The sequence below is a fragment of the Rutilus rutilus genome (genome assembly GCF_951802725.1).
Source record: "Rutilus rutilus genome assembly, chromosome: 2".
Lineage (NCBI taxonomy): Eukaryota > Metazoa > Chordata > Actinopteri > Cypriniformes > Leuciscidae > Rutilus > Rutilus rutilus.
The window spans coordinates 40059525-40078048 of NC_140210.1; the positions used below are offsets into that span (position 1 = coordinate 40059525).

The window sequence follows — 18524 nt, forward strand, 5'->3', positions numbered from 1 at the left end:
AATATTTATTAGTCTAAAATAAAAAAATATTCTTTCTTAAATTTAACCGTTTCCCTTTTTGTTTTGTCGTCTTATTTCTGAACGTCATTGTTAATAACAGGCCTAGGCCTAACTGGCACTGATACAACATCATTTTCTTATTTATTTGAATTCGAATACAATTATTTATCCTACTTCGAGTCCGTTTAAAATACGTATTTAAATTGTCGTATTTTGGCATATTTATGATACATAATCAAACGTTAATGTAAAACAACCATCAACATCCGGAGTCCGAACTCAACTTTCTTCTCATTTTCGGGTTGGTGTACATATATATATATATATATATATATATATATATATATATATATACGTGCTCTTGTAGAGTATATATATATAGCCTTTATTACAAATTTTACATTTACAGAAATACAAATGAAAGAGACAAATTTGCCTTGTCGGTCAATTCAAACTTCAAGTTTTTCAACTTTTTTTCTTTTCTTAAACTTTAACAAAAACAAGTTTGTATTGACAAACTTTGCTTTTGGTAAAATAATTAAAATAATAATAATAATTAATTTCCATTTCAATTCATTTGTATTCTTCTGCATCCTGTTTGCTGCTATACCTCAATTCCAATTTAATTTAAATTCAAATTCTCTCCATCCACCCATCCATTTAGTCAGTCAAACAATTTTTCATCAGTTGTTGATATAGCAAACCAGAGTTGATCCACTCAAGTTAATCATTAACCTATAGTTTAAACCGTAACTGTTTAAATTTAAGTTTAAAAAAAAAAAATTAGGCCTACGTCACATTCTTACCACAACTATTTGATGAATAATAACCTAACGAACTAACATGCAAATATGTAATTACTTTGTGGAAATTTTGCAGAACCTTTCATTTAATTTTATAATTAATTAATTTTTATTTTTGAGGGTCATTTGCGGAAAAGCTCCATCCTCTGACACGTGTCCTTTGGCTAATGTCCAGTAGATGGCGCCATCGGAAACAGTCATTACAATCTGGTTGAACAATAGCAGTAGTTATTATCGGTTGACACGTTATTCACATAGACTGTATAAAACTGGTAATTCACTGTAAAAAAAAAAAACAAGAAAGTTGCTGCCTTATATTTTTAAGTACAATCAACTTGGTTGTTTAAGTCATTTCAACTTAAAATACATTCAACTGACTTAAAACCTAAAACATGACTTAAATCTCTTGTATAACTTATAAAAAAAAGTTGAAAATTGCTAAACTTATTTTGATGAGTTAAAGCAATGTAAAAACATGTTGTCATAACTTATTGATCATATAATATATATTTACAGTATAGTCGCTCAGTTCTTAACACACAAAACGAAAGAAAAGTAGCTATCCCTTTCTTTTTTATCGAGAACACATCCTAACCTAACAAGATTTTTCTCAAAGTGGAGTCTGTGCATTTGCAGTGCAATATTTCTCAATCACACAAACTTTTGACTCCAGTTAAACTAAAGTAACCCTGTTCAACACCTGCTACGCCGTCAGTGAAAAGCATTAAAGATCTGATCTCAATTTCCAATCCTCAAATGCCCCAGATTTTTCATTATCTGCAACCAACTTTATTCCAAAGTGATATTGTTCAGTTGTTTGTTCATTTTTTGTGTCCTCTGTACAAATTGTTCGCATAGGAAGATACACAAATTACAGCTTGACTGATTTTATTGTTGCTTGCAAAAAAAGTTATTAATCATTTCTTTTTGTTATATATTTTTGTTGCAGTTATTAATTGTTTGTTACATTTGACTTTTTAGCCTTTTAGTAGCTGTAGTATTTAGTAGCCTACAATTTAATACAATCACACCGCCAAGGTTACAGAAAGGCAGAATTCGACTGAACAAGATTAGGTGTTTGTTTGCTCAGTTGCAGAGGTCAGTGTTACAGCACTTCGCCTCCACAGCTTCAGAATACATATAGTTCCAGCAGGTCGTCATGCTGATACAGGAACGGATGAAGGGAGAACCTGCGGAAAGAACGTTTGATGTAACAACCGGTAACAAAAAAAAAAAAACGGATTTGAATAGGTTCTGTAGTAGCCTATCTGTTTTCACGGGTTGTGATGATGGCTGAACTCACCCAGTAAACCAGGCTTGAGTTTGATGTACCCACAGTTGGTGATATATGGCAGACATGTCTGCACTGATGGAGTGCAGCGATTCCCAAGCCCTTTGGAAACACACAGGTTACAACGCAACGCCGTTGCCCTGAAAGAAACGCGAGCAAGATCTGGGACAGAAAAAAAAAAATCATTATTCCTGGCCATGCGAATAGAATTTGTTTTTGTTTTTTTACATTGCATATCGCAAGACACTGATATATGGAAGCTTGTTTCCGCCACAGAATAAAACATTTTAAAAGATAATTGCGACTTTTTATCTCACAATTGCGAGTTTACATCTCGCAATTCTGACTTTATTTCTCAGAATTCTGACTTTATATCACGCAATTCTGACTTTATAACACATAATTGCGAGTTTATATCTCGCAATTCTGACATCTTTTCTCAGAATTGTGAGATAGGCTATAAAGTCCAATTCTAAGGGGGAAAAAAAGACGGACTTTTTTTTTTTTTTTTACCTTAGAATAGTTTATATCTCACAATTCTGACTTTATAACACGCAATTGCGACTTTATATCATGCAATTCTGACTTTATATCTCCCAATTGCGTGATATAAAGTCAGAATTCTGAGATATAAAGTCAGAATTGCGTGATATAAAGTCGCAATTGCGAGAAAAAAAGTCAGAATTCTGACTTTATAACATGCAATTGTGACTTTATTTCACGCAATTCTGACTTTATATCTCACAATTCTGACTTTAAAACACGCAATTGCGACTTTATTTCACGCAATTCTGACTTTATATCTCGCAATTCTGAGAAATAAAGTCAGAATTGCGAGATGTAAAAAGTCGCAATTATCTTTTTTTTTTTTTTTTTTTTTTTTTGGCGGAAACAAGCTTCCATACTGATATGCAGTGTTGGGGAAAGTTACTTTTAAAAGTAATGCTTTACAATATTGCGTTACTCCCTTAAAAGTAACTAATTGCATTACTTAGTTACTCTTTATGGAACGTAATGTGTTGCGTTACTTTCACCCTCCTGGGCTGGGCTTGATTGTTTGTATTTTAATAACCAAAAACAAAACAAAAATATTATATTTTTCTCAACAAAGAGAGCTGTCAGTCAATGAATTAGAAAACAAAGTAACTTGTTTGAAAAAGTAACTCAGATGTAGCCTACATTTAAAAGTAATGGATTAATTTACTAGTTACTTGAAAAAAAGTAATCTGATTACGTAACTCACGTTACTTGTAATGCGTTAACACCAAGACTGCTGAGACACGAACAACATTGTGATAAAGACATATGAACAGTTAGACCAGATAAACAGTTTAAAAAACAACAGGCTTACCATGAGTAAGAATCATTAGGATGCAAACAGCACAAAACTGCTTCATTTCTCACTGCAACCTGGATATCTTTACGATAATTACAGAATAAATATGAAACCGGTTAAAATTTGATAACATACTAGGGAAAATAAGCTGATAAATGTCAGTCTTACCAGCTAGACGACTGTTGAGGGACGTTTCCCACTCTGTAGATGACACAAGCGGACTGATACACTTTTAAATAGTAAGTGGGAGGTTTTTCCTATCCTGAAGTGTGCGTCATTCTAATATTTGCTACTGCGATCGTTTTAAACGAGTAAAAACTGCTCTGTAATATATATATATATGCATACTGTATATTAACACACACACAGTCTGGTGGGGACACTCCATATTTTTTTATACTGTACAAACTGTATATTCTGGCTCCTTACACTAACCCTACCCATCACACAAAACTTTTCAAAACAATCTAATTTAGTATGTTTATTAACCCATATATAGGCCCTACCTAATATAAGGAATCATAACCCATAACCTAATATAAGAAATATTTCTTATTCATGAATGCCATTTTATTTAAAGTAATCAAATACATTAGCCATTGTTTTGCCTTAAAATGTGTATTTTCTTTTCAATATATTAGTAAAATCAGGCAGTTTATTGCTTCATGCATGATCTGAACACTGTGGAACATTCTTTTTTACATTGTTACTTTTGTTAAAAAAATTACTAATGCTGTGTTACATTTGTCCAGCAGCAGAGTGAGAGTTTTCAATATTTGTGAAAAATCACAAAGGCATCATTACTTGATGGTGACCTCATGTTTATCAGCATAATTTACACTGCCAAGGTCATACAGAGGCAGTCCTGCAACATTTTGTACTATTTTCATCATTTGGTAAACATAACTGACATGTTGTTATAAAGTAACAAACAAAAGAATGAGCTGACAGATGAATACATTATTATGTTACTTTAACTGTTAAAGTTGGGGTTAGCTGCAATTAAAAGTCTGAATACATAAGATAAAAATATGCCATATAGCAATATATCAGATAGTTTAAGAAAACATGATTCAATAATTAGTACATTATCAAGAATTAGTAATGAAATCACTTTATTTTAAAGGGGTCATCAGATGATAAATTCCCTTTTACATGGTGTTTGCATATAAATGTGTCTTTGCAGTGTGTACCACCCTACAATGAAAAAAATCCATTCACTCCTTTTTTTTAATCCTCCAAAAGCCTAAACACTCTCAATAATCAAGCTGTTTGGCTTTTCTGAGCAATATGATGTCATAGTGCTCATGCTCCGCCCACAACCACTGACCATACTGTCCCATATTAGCATATTTCCCCCTCAGCCATTTGTATACTGTCTGCCAAGGCAGTACTTTAGAGAGGGGTGGGGTGAGCAGTTGCTCATTATCATTTAAAGAGACATGCACCGAAACGGGTCGCTGTGAACAGAGCTGTTTTTGAGGAGGTAAAAGGGTGTTGTTTTACACAACCATTGAGGAATTTTAACCAAAGTATGTAACAAACTTTACATGAAAAGAAAAGAATCATACCAACTTGTGGAAAATGGGCATCCGATGACCCCTTTAAAGGGATAGGTCACCCAAAAGGAAAATTCTGTCTTAAATACTCACCCCATGTTGTTCCAAACCTGTATGATTTTATGTTTGTCTATAAAGTGGGAGTCAATGGTCACCAAAACAGTTTGGTTACCAATGTTCTTCAAAATATATTTTGAGTTCTGCAGAAGAAATTAAGTCTTTGGAACAACACAAGAGTGAAAGCTTTCAATAATACTGACATGGTGTCCCTATCGTTCAGATATCACCCTATCCTGAGTGTGATAAGGTGTTTAGTAAAGAAAAAAAGATATTTAGCAATAAAGAGAAAAGAAGCAGTGTGATGCAGTGAGGGTAACCTACACTTTATTCAATACAGTACAGTATCAGGTGACTTCTCTGAACCAGAACACACAAGCGACAGAACGGACATCAGTATGAACAAGAAGAGACGTTCAGAATACTGGCACGGGAGAAGAAAAACAAAAACAGAACCAAACAAAACAGAAAACAAAACAGAACCAAACAAAACCCATAACAAAACAAGACAAAACAGAACAAAAAAACTAAAACAGAACAAAACACAAATAAAACAAAACAGAACCAAACAAAATCCATGACATAAGACAAAACAGAACAAAAAAAAAAAAAAAAAATAGAACAAAACAAAAATAAAACAAAACAGAACCAAACAAAACCCATAACAAAACAAGACAAAACAAAACAGAACCAAACAAAACCCATAACAAAACAAGACAAAACAGAACAAAAAAAATAAATAGAACAAAACAAAAATAAAACAAAACAGAACAGAACCAAACAAAACCCATAACAAAACAAGACAAAACAAAACAGAACCAAACAAAACCCATAACAAAACTAAACAAAACCCATAAAGAAAAAAAAACAGAACAAAAAAAAACAAAAATAAAACAAAACAGAACCAGACAAAAGACAAAAAAAAGAAAACAGAACAAAAAATAAATAAAACAAAACAGAACCAAACAAAACCCATAACAAAACAAGACAAAACAAAACAGAACCAAACAAAACCCATAACAAAACAAGACAAAACAAAACCAAACAAAACCCATAACAAAACTAAACAAAACCCATAAAGAAAAAAAAAACAGAACAAAAAAAAAACGAAAACAGAACAAAACAAAAATAAAACAAAACAGAACAGAACCAGACAAAAGACAAAAAAAAGAAAACAGAACAAAAAATAAATAAAACAAAACAGAACCAAACAAAACCCATAACAAAACAAGACAAAACAAAACAGAACCAAACAAAACCCATAACAAAACTAAACTAAACAAAACCCATAAAAAATACAGAACAGAACAAAAACAAAACAGAAAACAAAAGCTATGTTTCATGTGTTCGGTGGCTGTTGATTGACTCATGGCTACTAACAGTTCACATTTGTTATTTCTCCTTTTTCCCTTTCATCTCACATTCGTCTCAAGTACGAGTCACTGAGAAAGGTGTTTCTTCACATGCTGAGGAAATCCTTGAAGCAACGTGACTGCTAACAGCAACGGATAAATATGCAAGGAGGATGTACATAAAACATATTCAAATAAAGCTTATGAACATTTGAAAAAGGTCGTAGTGCTAAACGACATCAATCTCTTTAAGTGCTGCTGAAAGTGTTTCACAAGATCCCAAACACAAATCAAAAATATATTATTGCAAATAATTAGTTAATACTAGATACATGACACTATATTCCCACATATCATTCATAATCATAAAAAAAAATAAAAAACTGTAAATGTAAGAGAGTTTCCCTCACAATTAAAAGAACATACAAGAAATTCCTGCATGGTTAAGAAAAAGTCTTTCAGAAACTGTAAATTAAAAGTGTAAAAAGGGGAAAAAAGAAAATGAAAAATATATCTATTGTCCCTGCTGTGATAAAGAACTGACCTGACGAGCTCAGCAGATGAAATTCAATTCAATTTCCCTCTGCCAAGCATACATTATTTAAACATATGATTGATTTTAATACATGTGTAATGCAGCACCTTCATACTGTATAATATCATATTTTTCCTAATAGTTGGCAATTAAAAACCAGTTCAAAAGAACAACAAAAGTTTAAGGGATAGTTCACCCAAAAACTAAAATTATGTTTTCATTTACTCACCTTAATAATATTTTTCTGTGATATGCTGAACCGTGTCCATACAATGAAAGTGGATGGCGATCAGAATCTTTCAAGCTTCAAAAATGACAAAAACACCTTAAAAGTGAGACATTTGAATATGTGCATATTCAGATTGAACACAATACTTGAGATATATGGAAGGAATTATTAGTGGTTAACAACTTCAAAATGTCCTCACAAAGCAACTGTACGACTTCAGAAGACTTTAAATATTGCACAAGTCGTATGGATTATTGTTATGATACCTTTTTTCTCATTTTTGTAGCTTGACGACCCTTGGTCACCATCAAATTCCACTGCATAGAAAAGATCAGCGTGACTGTGAACGTAACATTTCCTTCTGGGGTCGATGGAAGAAAGAATATCATTTGGGTTTGGAAGCCCATTTCTGCCACATAAGACAAAAAGAAATCATGCTTTTGTAAATCATAATTATGATAAAGCTATTACAAGCCAAGTCATATTAAGTCAAAATGATCATTTTAAGATTTAAAAAGTCAAAATTATGACATACTATGTCAATTATGATTGTGATAAAGTTGAAATTGACTTTATAAATTATAATTATGACTTTTTAATATCATAAATCAATTTTAACAATTTTTCATCTCATAATTGCGACTTTTGTGTCATGACTTTGATTTACAAAAGCATGCTTTTTTTTCTTATGTGGCGGAAATGGGCTTCCATATGAGAGCGAGTAAACGATGGATGATTTTCATATTTGGGTGAACATCATTTTAAGTGGGCAACAGAACGTATGGATATTCTTTCAACAGCACTTTTGGGAGGTACATAAACAGGCTGACTATTCTGTGCGGATTCACAGCGTATTTAGATGAACAAAACAACAGCCTCAGTTGTACACTTCCACTAACACTAGGGGACACTAAAGAGGACACAAGGAAGAAAAACAACAAGAAATGGAAGCAAAGGTACAGTAGAGATCTGATTTTCTTCCTCCTCATCATTAGTGTCGATTTCCTGATGGAGCAGTCCAGATGGTTAAAGGTTTCATACTGTCTCCAGCCACTCATTCCCGCTAAATTCTAACACAATTGACGATTTCGAGAACCAAACCCCGGCGTCTTTCTTTCGGCCGCAGAAACCCGTTCACATGTTCAGTATTAAGCTCCTGATTATCAGATTCGTGCTTGTTTCTTTTAGTCCACTAACAGTTCAAGAATGAGCATACAGTATTTATAGACATAAGACACATAACATGCACTCACATACACACACACACACACACACTCTCGCTCACAGGAAATGATTCGATATTATGTGTGTGTCAACATCTGTAGAGTTCAGTAAAGTAGGCTACTATACAACGGGAAGGAGGAAGACGAGCAGGAAACAAATGGATAGTGTCGCTCCTTCAAAAGTGGTCAAAAAAGAAAGAGGTACACAGCAGCAAACAGCGTAAGCATACAACATATCCGCCCAATACTCAGGGGAAAAGGCAAAAGTCATTAGCATATATTTCACGTAGTCTACAGAATGTACACAAACCCTGGAAATCTGTCCATGGCTCGGTCGTAATTGGGCCAATCAGAAACCACCTGCACCGTCTGCGTCAGTTGACGATTATAAAAGAAGCCGTGGCTACAGCATACAGATTCCCCTTTAAAAATGTCAAAGTAGACATGTGAGAACACATTTGTGGTGTTATTGTTTATATTAGTGTGTGGATATCTATATCTATATAGAGAGAGAGAAATAATTTTCAAACATGACCGCAGACTGTCCTGAGGCGTGTTTTTGAGCCCTCGTTTTGTCCTTTAGAGCGTATAAATTAAAACACTGATAATAAAAACAAAGACGATGGCTGGGGGAAGATTTGGTTGGCGCATCCATCATACCATGAGCTTTTCGTTTCGTTTTAGCCACGCCCTTGATTCCCGGGAGTGGGCGTGGCTAATAAGCAGCAGCGTCGGCCCACTGACAGGTGGATGGGGTTCAAGTTGAAGGATTGGGGGCGGCAGAGGCAGCGTTGGCGTTCGGTCCACTGATGGCACCTGGAACGGTTACAGATGATTACTAAAAGTGGTTGTGAGAACAGTCTTGGTGTTTTTCTGAGAGGCTGAGAGTGAAACGCTCACCTGTTGCAGCCGTGGCAGACTGGGCGGAGTTATCCACCTGGTTCTGAGCATGTGCAGGGATGAGTACGGAGGCCAGCGAGGGGTTACTGGACAACTCTGATCATTAAATGCAAAAGATATTAGTGTAACACTTTACAATAAGGTTCCAGTTGTTAACATTAGTGAACTGCATTAGTTAACATGGATTAACAATGAAAAAAACAACAAATCCAAAGCATTAGATAATTTATTAAAATCAAAATTAGTAATATGTAATGGACCTGAGCTAACATGAACTAACAAAGTTGTATTTTAACATTAATAAATACTGTAACAAATGTATTGTTAGTTCATTTTAGTTAATGCCTTAAGTTAACTAATGGGACCCTGTTGTAAAGTGTTAGCGATATTAGTGTTAAAAAGATAGAATTATGAAAGTACAACCACATTTAAACTACCGTTCTTTAAAAAAAAAAGAATAGTTATTCATCAAGGATGCATTAAATTGATAAAAAGTGGCATTAAAGACCGTTATAATGTTATAAAAGATTTAGTTTTTAAATGCTGATCTTTTGATGTTTCTATTCATCAAAGAATCCTGTCTGTTTTATTGACGTCTCTGCGGTTGAAACACAGATTGAACGATTACATGAGAGACATGATACGGATTTGGGTAAGTTGGACTGTATCTTTCAACATATTTCCTGATGTTTCCTTGATCGCGTACACACACTCGCTTGAACTGAGGTGATATAGTGATCTCTCGCTCGCGCCACATTAAAGAGCGCCAAAACTGTATTTATTGTTTGAATTTTGTGATAAAATGGACAGAATTTGAAAACTGAGAATTGGTTTCATATCAAAAGTAGCAAAGCACAAAGCTCATTGCGATTTATTGGACAAACATTCATGATGAAACCTGAAAAGTGACGAACTGTTCAAATTCCTCTTCGTCTAGCCTGTATATGCTTGTCCTGTACGTTCGTGAATAAAAATGAAAATGTGGAGGAAAAAAAACAAAGCCTATTAAATGGCTTATTATCACTAAAATACGAAAATTAAAATGACAGGTAATAATAGATTATGACGGAATTTTTACGACCCTGTCCGTCAAAATGACGGACAATGCGGAAGTCTAACCCGATTTGCGCTGCTCTTGGTAGATTGTGTTGGTCATTATGGAAATGATCTGTTTGCGCTTGTGTTCTTTAATTTGCGCGTCAGTAGATCACAAGCAGAACTTTCCACTCCCATCTGCACTTTTTTTGGAATCGCTCTCTCATGCTAATTTGCCTTGTTTAGTAAATCTCTCCCTTAAAGGGATACTCCACTTTTTTTGGAAATAGGCTCATTTTACAACTCCCTCAGAGTTAAACAGTTGAGTTTTACCGTTTTCGAATCCATTCAGCCGATCTCCGGGTCTGGCGGTCCCACTTTTAGCATAGCTTAGCATAATGAATTGAACCGGACAAGACCATTAGCATCTCTCTCAAAAAAATGAACAAAGAGTTTCGATATTTTTCCTATTTAAAACTTGACTCTTCTGTAGTTATATCGTGTACTAAGACCGACGGAAAAGGAAAAGTTGCGATTTTCTAGGCTGATATGGCTAGGAACTATACTCTCATTCCTGCGTAATAATCAAGAAACTTTGCTGCCGTACCATGGGTGAAGCAGGCGTAATGATATGACGCAGCACCTGATAATAGTCCCCAGCTCAGTAGCCTATTATCAGGTGGCATGTGCTGCGTCATATCATTACACCTGCTTCACCCATGGTACGGCAGCAAAGTTTCATGATTATTACGCAGGAATGAGAGTATAGTTCCTAGCCATATCAGCCTAGAAAATCGCAACTTTACATTTTCCGTCGGTCTTAGTACACGATGTAACTACAGAAGAGTCAAGTTTTAAATAGGAAAAATATCTAAACTCTTTGTTCATTTTTTTGAGAGAGATGCTAATGGTCTTGTCCGGTTCAATTCATTATGCTAAGCTATGCTAAAAGTGGGACCCCCAGACCCGGAGATCGGCTGAATGGATTCGAAAATGGTAAAACTCAACTGTTTAACTCTGGGGGAGTTGTAAAATGAGCCTATTTCCAAAAAATGTGGAGTATCCCTTTAATGCGGTGCACTAATTGCTCATTGCGTCCTCAGGAGACAAGACAAAAGCCCCCCCCCAACTGAAATTATGCCTTTTAAATTGATTTATATATACAATTCGAATATTAGTAAGTATAAAAATAGAATTTTGTTTTTCAGCCATTCTGACAGCCCTAATGACTTGTATTAACAAGTTTTGGTCAATTTATAAATGGATATTGTGAAAGAGAACCGAACCAAGAAGAAAATGCAACATTGTAACAATTTCGGTACAAAGCAAACGATCTACAGGTCTGTATGAACCTTCTGTGTATCTGTGTGCCACATACCCTGTGTGGTGAAATTAAACAACACGGGCCGCTCTCGTCCATTCGGGAGCTTGAGGATGGGCTCACGGAGCTCGTCGAAGAAAGTGTGAGCGCAGGCCTCGAGAGGAGTGAATCGGGCTGTAGGCGTGTACTCCAACAATCGGGAACACAAGGCTATTGCCTCCGGAGGGGTCCGAGGCCGGAAAACCTAACACACGGACAACAACACAGGGTTTTTTAGTGCTATATACAAACCTTTGTACAATAATATATACTTCTGACTGTCAAAAGTACCATTTTTGATATAAATCTAGGTTTAAATAAGTCACAAGAGAGCAATTAAAGTTAAAAGGCAATAGTAATTTTATAAGCCATTATAAGAAGGGTGGAAAGACAGCAATATAGAAGATAGAATCAAAGCCTAGAATTAAACCAAGGAGAAAAGAGAAGGATAAAAGCATGAAGCACATGGAAACACTCGTGCTTACCTTAGTCCACGGGTGCGCCTTTATCTGTGGAAACTTGAATTCAGTGTAATTTGGGTTCATCTCTCGAATCTGCTCTCGTGTTGGAGTTCCCAGCACCTGGAGGAAACAAGTTTTCTTACTCTGTCCAAATCAACACTGGACTGACCTCAGCTGAAAAATTACACTATTTTCTCTTCTCTATTTCTTCCTCTTATCACTGTGAAGCTGCTTTGAAACAATCTGTATTGTATAAAGCGCTATAGAAATAAAGATAATGTGACTTGAGAGTTTCATATACTATTTTTGTTCTAATTTAAAAACAAATGATCGTTGCGACGGAAGCGAATCAATCAAAACTAACTTTAGCTGGAAAATAAAATAACTTTATTAAAGAACCGCTATAAAGCCAAAACAATCTTACGTTAAATTATACATTTATCTCTGTAAAGCTGCTTTGAGACAATCTACATTGTTAAAAGCGCTATATAAATGAAAATGACTTGACTTGACTTGACTATTTATTTTTTATTTTATTTCAGTTATTGAAAAAGTTTTAAAAATAGATTTCAATGTAGGTTTTGTAAAGGATATCATTCAGGCCTTTACCTGCAGGAAATAAGTCTTTTTAAACAGTACACTGAGGATTATGCTGTAAATTAAGAGAAAGTTCCTTAAAAAAAGAAATGTAACTTCACTTTGTGTTACTCAAACACTAACAACCAAGTGAATAATGTGATTTAACATAGACTCTTCAGTTCAGCATTAACAAAAGCTGAAGCAATCAAAATGTTATTTATGAAAACTCCCATGCAACACACACACTTCCACACCTTGATGATTTCAACGAGCTGATCGACACCGCTGTCGCCAGGAAAAATCGGCTGTCCAAGAAGCAGCTCGGCCAGTACGCAACCAGCCGACCAAATGTCTGTATAGAAAAACAAAAAGGTAAACACTGAATATTACAGCAAATAATTTGATCCCATTTCTTTAGCATGTCTCAGTGTGTTTTTGAGCTCTTTATACATTACACAAAAACTATGTTGGAGATGTGATTTAACTGATACAATATCGCTTGTTGATGCATGCAATTTTAACCATGCAAATATCTAAATTAATCTCTGAATCATCACTGAATATATATGAAGAAATAAATAGTCCAATTTTTGAAAGAAATTAATACTTTTATTCAACAATATGCATTAAATTGATCAAAAGGGACAGTAAAGACATTTATAAAGTAACAAACATTTACATTTTTAAAGGGGTGGTTGATTATGATTTCACTTTTCTAACTTTAGTTAGTGTGTAATGTTGCTGTTTGAGCATAAACAACATCTGCAAAGTTACAATACTCAAAGTTCAAAGCAAAGGAAGATATTTGCTTTTAAAGAAAAGGACTACAACAAACGGCTGGTTGGGACTACACCACATTCCTCCTGGGTTAGTGACACTAGAATTTACATAAACCCCGCCCCCGGGAACACGCAGTCCATGTTGAGAACAAGGGGCAACATTCTCATCTGAAAAATGAAGCCTACCCGGAAGTGCGAAAAACTGCAATACATCGAAAATCCGCTAGGGGAAGGTCCCAAAAGGGAGCAAATGTCCATAGCCCCCATGTTAAAATGTCCGTTTTCACAGCATAAATTCATGTTTTTACAGGTTGGTCCCATGGACTTTTATTGTATTTTTTTTCGATAGGTTCCGAGTGCCTGACAACCATGAGGGCTGTGAATTTTTTTCTAACTCGTTAGTTTAGATCGTATTTAGATATAAAATGTAGGACAATAAGGGCGTGGTTAACTTTGATTGACAGCTTGATTGACAGCTGACAAGGCAGCGCCACGGAGAATGACAACATAAGAAGCGCCATTTTTTAATACAGTTGACATATAATACTACTATTTCTGTATCATGAAATTTAGTTTTAAGAGTTTTTCAGGCGAGAATGTAGTTGTTTAAAGCTCAAATCTGTGGTTTATTTATAAAGATTTATGAAAATTGTATCCAGTTGTGAGATCCAGCGATGACCGGGCGCTCAGCGCGATGTACCCCGCCTGGAACAGCCTTTGCTCGGCTAGACGTTCTGAGGTGCCGCGGTCTCTGTAGTGGTTAAACATGATTAGTCTTGTGTATATCTAACGGGCGATCTTTGGTCTCGTAACGTAAATCTATCATTTGTTCCCTGGGCAATCGTTTTGGCTGAGTAAGTTTCATAACTTTATAAGCTATTTAACTGTACCGTTGTATGGTTAGACTAGATCGAGCGCTGACTTTTTATGTTTGACTGAATTGTTTGCTTTGTTTGTATAGCTTCTTGTAACTTTACCTTTTACTTTTATATTGATAAAACTGAAATATATCAAAAAGAGACTGGGTTGAGTGTAATGTTCTTGATCTAATGTTGTTTACTGCAAAATCTGTTGTTTAGTACAAAATGCACATATTGCCTGGACCATATTACAATTTTTAATATTTTTATATTATATTTAAATCGAAAAGAGGCAGGTTTGTGTTTTATATTTCGTTTTGTTATAAAAAGGCAAACGTTATGTCCAGTGAATAACATTTGTGTGGCTATAATGTTTAAGATTTCTTTAAATGAAAACGAAAAGAGTTAGTTTGGTGGTTTACATAGATGGCGTTGGTGTTTTATAACATATTTCGTTGCCTAAAATATACACAGAGATAAGCAGAGCGAGTTGAGTGACGCGCGCTGCGTCAGAAGGTGGGCGGGGTTAGGATTTCCTAAGATTTTCCAAGATGGCGCCGCCCATACCCCCCATAAACGGCTTCAAACCCGTTCTTCAGAAAGTCTATGGGTGACGTCACAGACGCTTTGTCCATATTTTTTACAGTCTATGGTTGAGAAGAGGAAAAGTTGTTGTATAAGAGTACATTTGTGAGTCAGCTCAAACTTTAGCATCCATCTTTTCACATGCAATAGAAAGTCACTCTGTGTGCAACGCATCTCACAACAGTTCCTATATGAGCGATTTATAGATTTATCATGACAGAATATCTTAATTGAAGATAGTTAACTCCACATCAGCAACATAAATTCATCAACTAACCATTCAGAGATGTCCTGTTGCATTCTACATGTTGTCACTTCTTCTTGAGTCTCTCCATCTTTGTCTGACTCCGTTTTAACATTAAAGGCAGAACAGTTTCTGTCATTTTAGTGTGTCTGCGTGAGGTAATAGCAGCTGCTAACACACACAGGAGCTCATTTGCATTTAAAGGGCCAGGCACAAAGCGGTGCGTTTTTGCAAACCCTCAAAAAGTGACAACTTTAACTTGCTATATAAAAATATCTGTGGGGTATTTTGCGTTAAAACTTCACACACACACTCTGGGGACATCATAGATATATTTTACATCTTGTGAAAAGGGCATTTTACCACCCCTTTAAAACCTGCTGTTATTTTGAACTTTCTATTCATCAAATAAAGTTTCCACAAAAATATTAGGCAGCACAACTGTTTTCAACAATAATAAGAAACCATTCGTGAGCATCAAATCAGTATATTAGAATGATTTCTGAAGGATTATGTGACACTGAAGACTAATGATGCTGAAAATTCAGCTTTGACATCACAGGAATAAACTACCTTTTAAAATATAAATAGTAATAATAATATTTCACAATATTACTTAAGAGATATTTTTGACATCACAAAGACACTATGATTTACTCAATGTAACACTCAAGTTTATATTATGACTGCTTTAATGTGATATATAACAGTACAGGGTTTTGTGTGATACTGAATCTCTTTGTTTTAAATGTTCTTTTAGTACACCTACACCGATGGTAGAGAGAGAGCAGTCGAATACCTTACCTATACTGGAAGTATAGTCTGTGGCTCCGAAAATGAGCTCAGGGGCTCTGTAGTACCGCGAGCAGATGTAGGAAACATTAGGCTCACCACGCACCAGCTGCTTTGCACTGCAGGAGACGGACAGAACGTGACAGACAGACAGAGAGAATCAGACCAGAAATTACACCAACAACAGTGCACATCAAAACAGCCATCATTATCATCATAAGAACAATAATCATAATCATTATTTATCACCATACACCAATTAACTAGAGCCAAATTTAGTCCACTACAGAGGATCTTTGAGCAGGTTACAGTAAAGTCAGACAGATTCAGATCAGAATGCTCAAAGTTATATGCGTCGGAATGGTCGGATCTGATCCGTGAAATAGTCACATTCGCACATGAGACTTGTTCAGTTGCCGTGAAATTGCCAGATGAAGTTTTCCAGTAAAGGTACCACATCTGTTATTCACACAAGCAACGTTTTTCTGTTTTAAACTGCTGCCATTCACACTCTGCCACCTAAATGGCCTCATTCCCTCAACCAACCTCATGAGGTGCATCATGGGATGCTTTTAAACAGTATAGGAGGAGTTGACATAGTGTATAAGATGAACACATGTTGCATGATTTTCCTGCACTAACATCTCCATATAATCAATTTGTAAAGAAATATATATGTACACTATCGTTAAAAACTTAGGGATCAGTATTAAGATTTTTTGGTGTTTTGGAAAGGTGTCTCTTATGTTCAGCAAGGCTGCAATTATTTGATCAAAAATACAGTTCAAACAGTAATATTATGAAATATTATAAAAATTTTCAAAGCTGAATTTTCAGCATCATTACTCTAGGCTTCAGTGTCACATGATCCTTCAGAAATCATTCTAATATGATGATTTGATGATCAGTGTTGAAAATTTTTTGTAGAAACAGTGAAATTTATTTGAAACAGAAATCTCTTGTAACATTATAAATGTCTTACCTGTGACTTTTGATCAATTTAATGCACCCTTGCTGAATAAAAGTTTTTTATTACTGACCCCAGACTTTTGAACAGTAATGTAAGCACAATTTGTATTAAATTTCAATCACCACAAGGTTTTTAAGATCGTGAGCATCAATACAGACCTTCAGTCAATGTCTCAACTATCTTGTACTCAAGATCTCGGTATCAATAAGTGCTGGTAACTTTACAGCATTGTCTCACCTTCCGAAGTCACAGAGTTTGAGTACAGCTGTCTCTGGGTCGAGCAGGAGGTTCTGCGGCTTGATGTCTCGATGGCAGATCCCATACGAGTGGATGTACGCCAAGCTGCGGAACAGCTGGTACATATATAGCTGAAAACACACGTAATCAGTGACTTTAATACAGCAGAACTTACAAGCAGAGTCAAATCTACACATGAATCCACTGAAAGCTCAGAAATGAACTAAGGTATGGCACAGAACCCCATGAAAACAGGAGAATCCAGCTCGTAAGACCTCGCAAGACCACCATAGTCGACCAAGCTACATTAGAAAGCCCATAGTTGACTGGATTCACAAACTACGGTTTGCAGGTTTAGTGTATGAGCTAGACCAGCACCAAACCAACTTAGAAAATCACACATCTTTAGATGAGTGAATAATGTCAGACTCTGTTAACCCTCTGGTGCGTGGCGGTCAAAAATGACCACTTCTTTTTTATTTAAATGAAATGAATGTGCTATATTTTAGTTAGTTTAATTAGGGGACATTTGGGTGCTAAATTATATTTATGCTGTAGTCACTTTAGTAAAGTAGTCACTTTTTGAGCATAGACCTGAAAATTCAATTTCCAACTTAACCCATAAGAGCCCGGACCAATTTCTCCTTATAGGGGCATATAAAACGGTCAAAATGGACCACTTATAACATGTTTCTGCAGTTGTTTTTGAAATACAACCCCTCCTTGTGAAAGATCTGTAATGTTACATATATGTGACATTGGGCTTTTATGATACATTTTAAATGTTACATATATGTCACATTGGGCGTTTATTTCTCAGTTGAAAAAAATAAAAAAAAATCAGTTTTTTTGCTAAATAACAGTTTTTTTCTATTTATTTTCTTTTCCACAACAGATATCAAAATTATTACTTTTCTGGGAAGATATCCGGGGTGATAGCCAGGCATTGTTTGCGAAACATATAAAGCCATGGAAGGATCTTCCAACACTTATCCCCTGCTTGCCGATTTGACGAATCATTGTTGTCAGTGAAAGGTAGACTTGCTAGCAGGGTCTGAAACCGGTTGCTTGACATGTTGTCAGCCACTATGGGACACCTTGTGTCATTTTCCCAGTATGCACGATTTCCTGGCATTTGGTGCAGACCCATGCGCAGATGGATACCAATCAGTATTTCCATTTCTTTAACAGTGGTGTTAATATTCTTCTGAGTTCCAGATTTTTGCACACTGTACAAATGAGTTTGTTCCTCTAGTCTAGGAGCTCAAGCATTTCTGGTGTTATGAACTTTCTGAAATACTCCAGGGGCGTTAGAAGATTTTCTGGAGGTGTGATAC

The 18524-nt window shown here is 35.4% G+C and overlaps 1 protein-coding gene across 1 annotated transcript in view; it reads right to left on the reverse strand.

The window, feature by feature from the left end:
* Positions 1 to 9035: 9035 nt before the first annotated feature.
* The window catches only part of gsk3bb (glycogen synthase kinase 3 beta-b), a 29490-nt gene continuing 20001 nt past the window's right edge, over positions 9036 to 18524 (reverse strand). The window contains exons 5-11 of the mRNA XM_084402214.1: positions 17188 to 17318; positions 15993 to 16099; positions 12975 to 13072; positions 12166 to 12261; positions 11699 to 11885; positions 9286 to 9381; positions 9036 to 9201 (exon numbers count right to left, since the gene is read on the reverse strand). Coding sequence (XP_084258340.1) covers positions 9143 to 9201; positions 9286 to 9381; positions 11699 to 11885; positions 12166 to 12261; positions 12975 to 13072; positions 15993 to 16099; positions 17188 to 17318 — 774 coding nt within the window. The 3' untranslated portion in view covers positions 9036 to 9142. The remainder of the gene's footprint in view (positions 9202 to 9285; positions 9382 to 11698; positions 11886 to 12165; positions 12262 to 12974; positions 13073 to 15992; positions 16100 to 17187; positions 17319 to 18524) is intronic.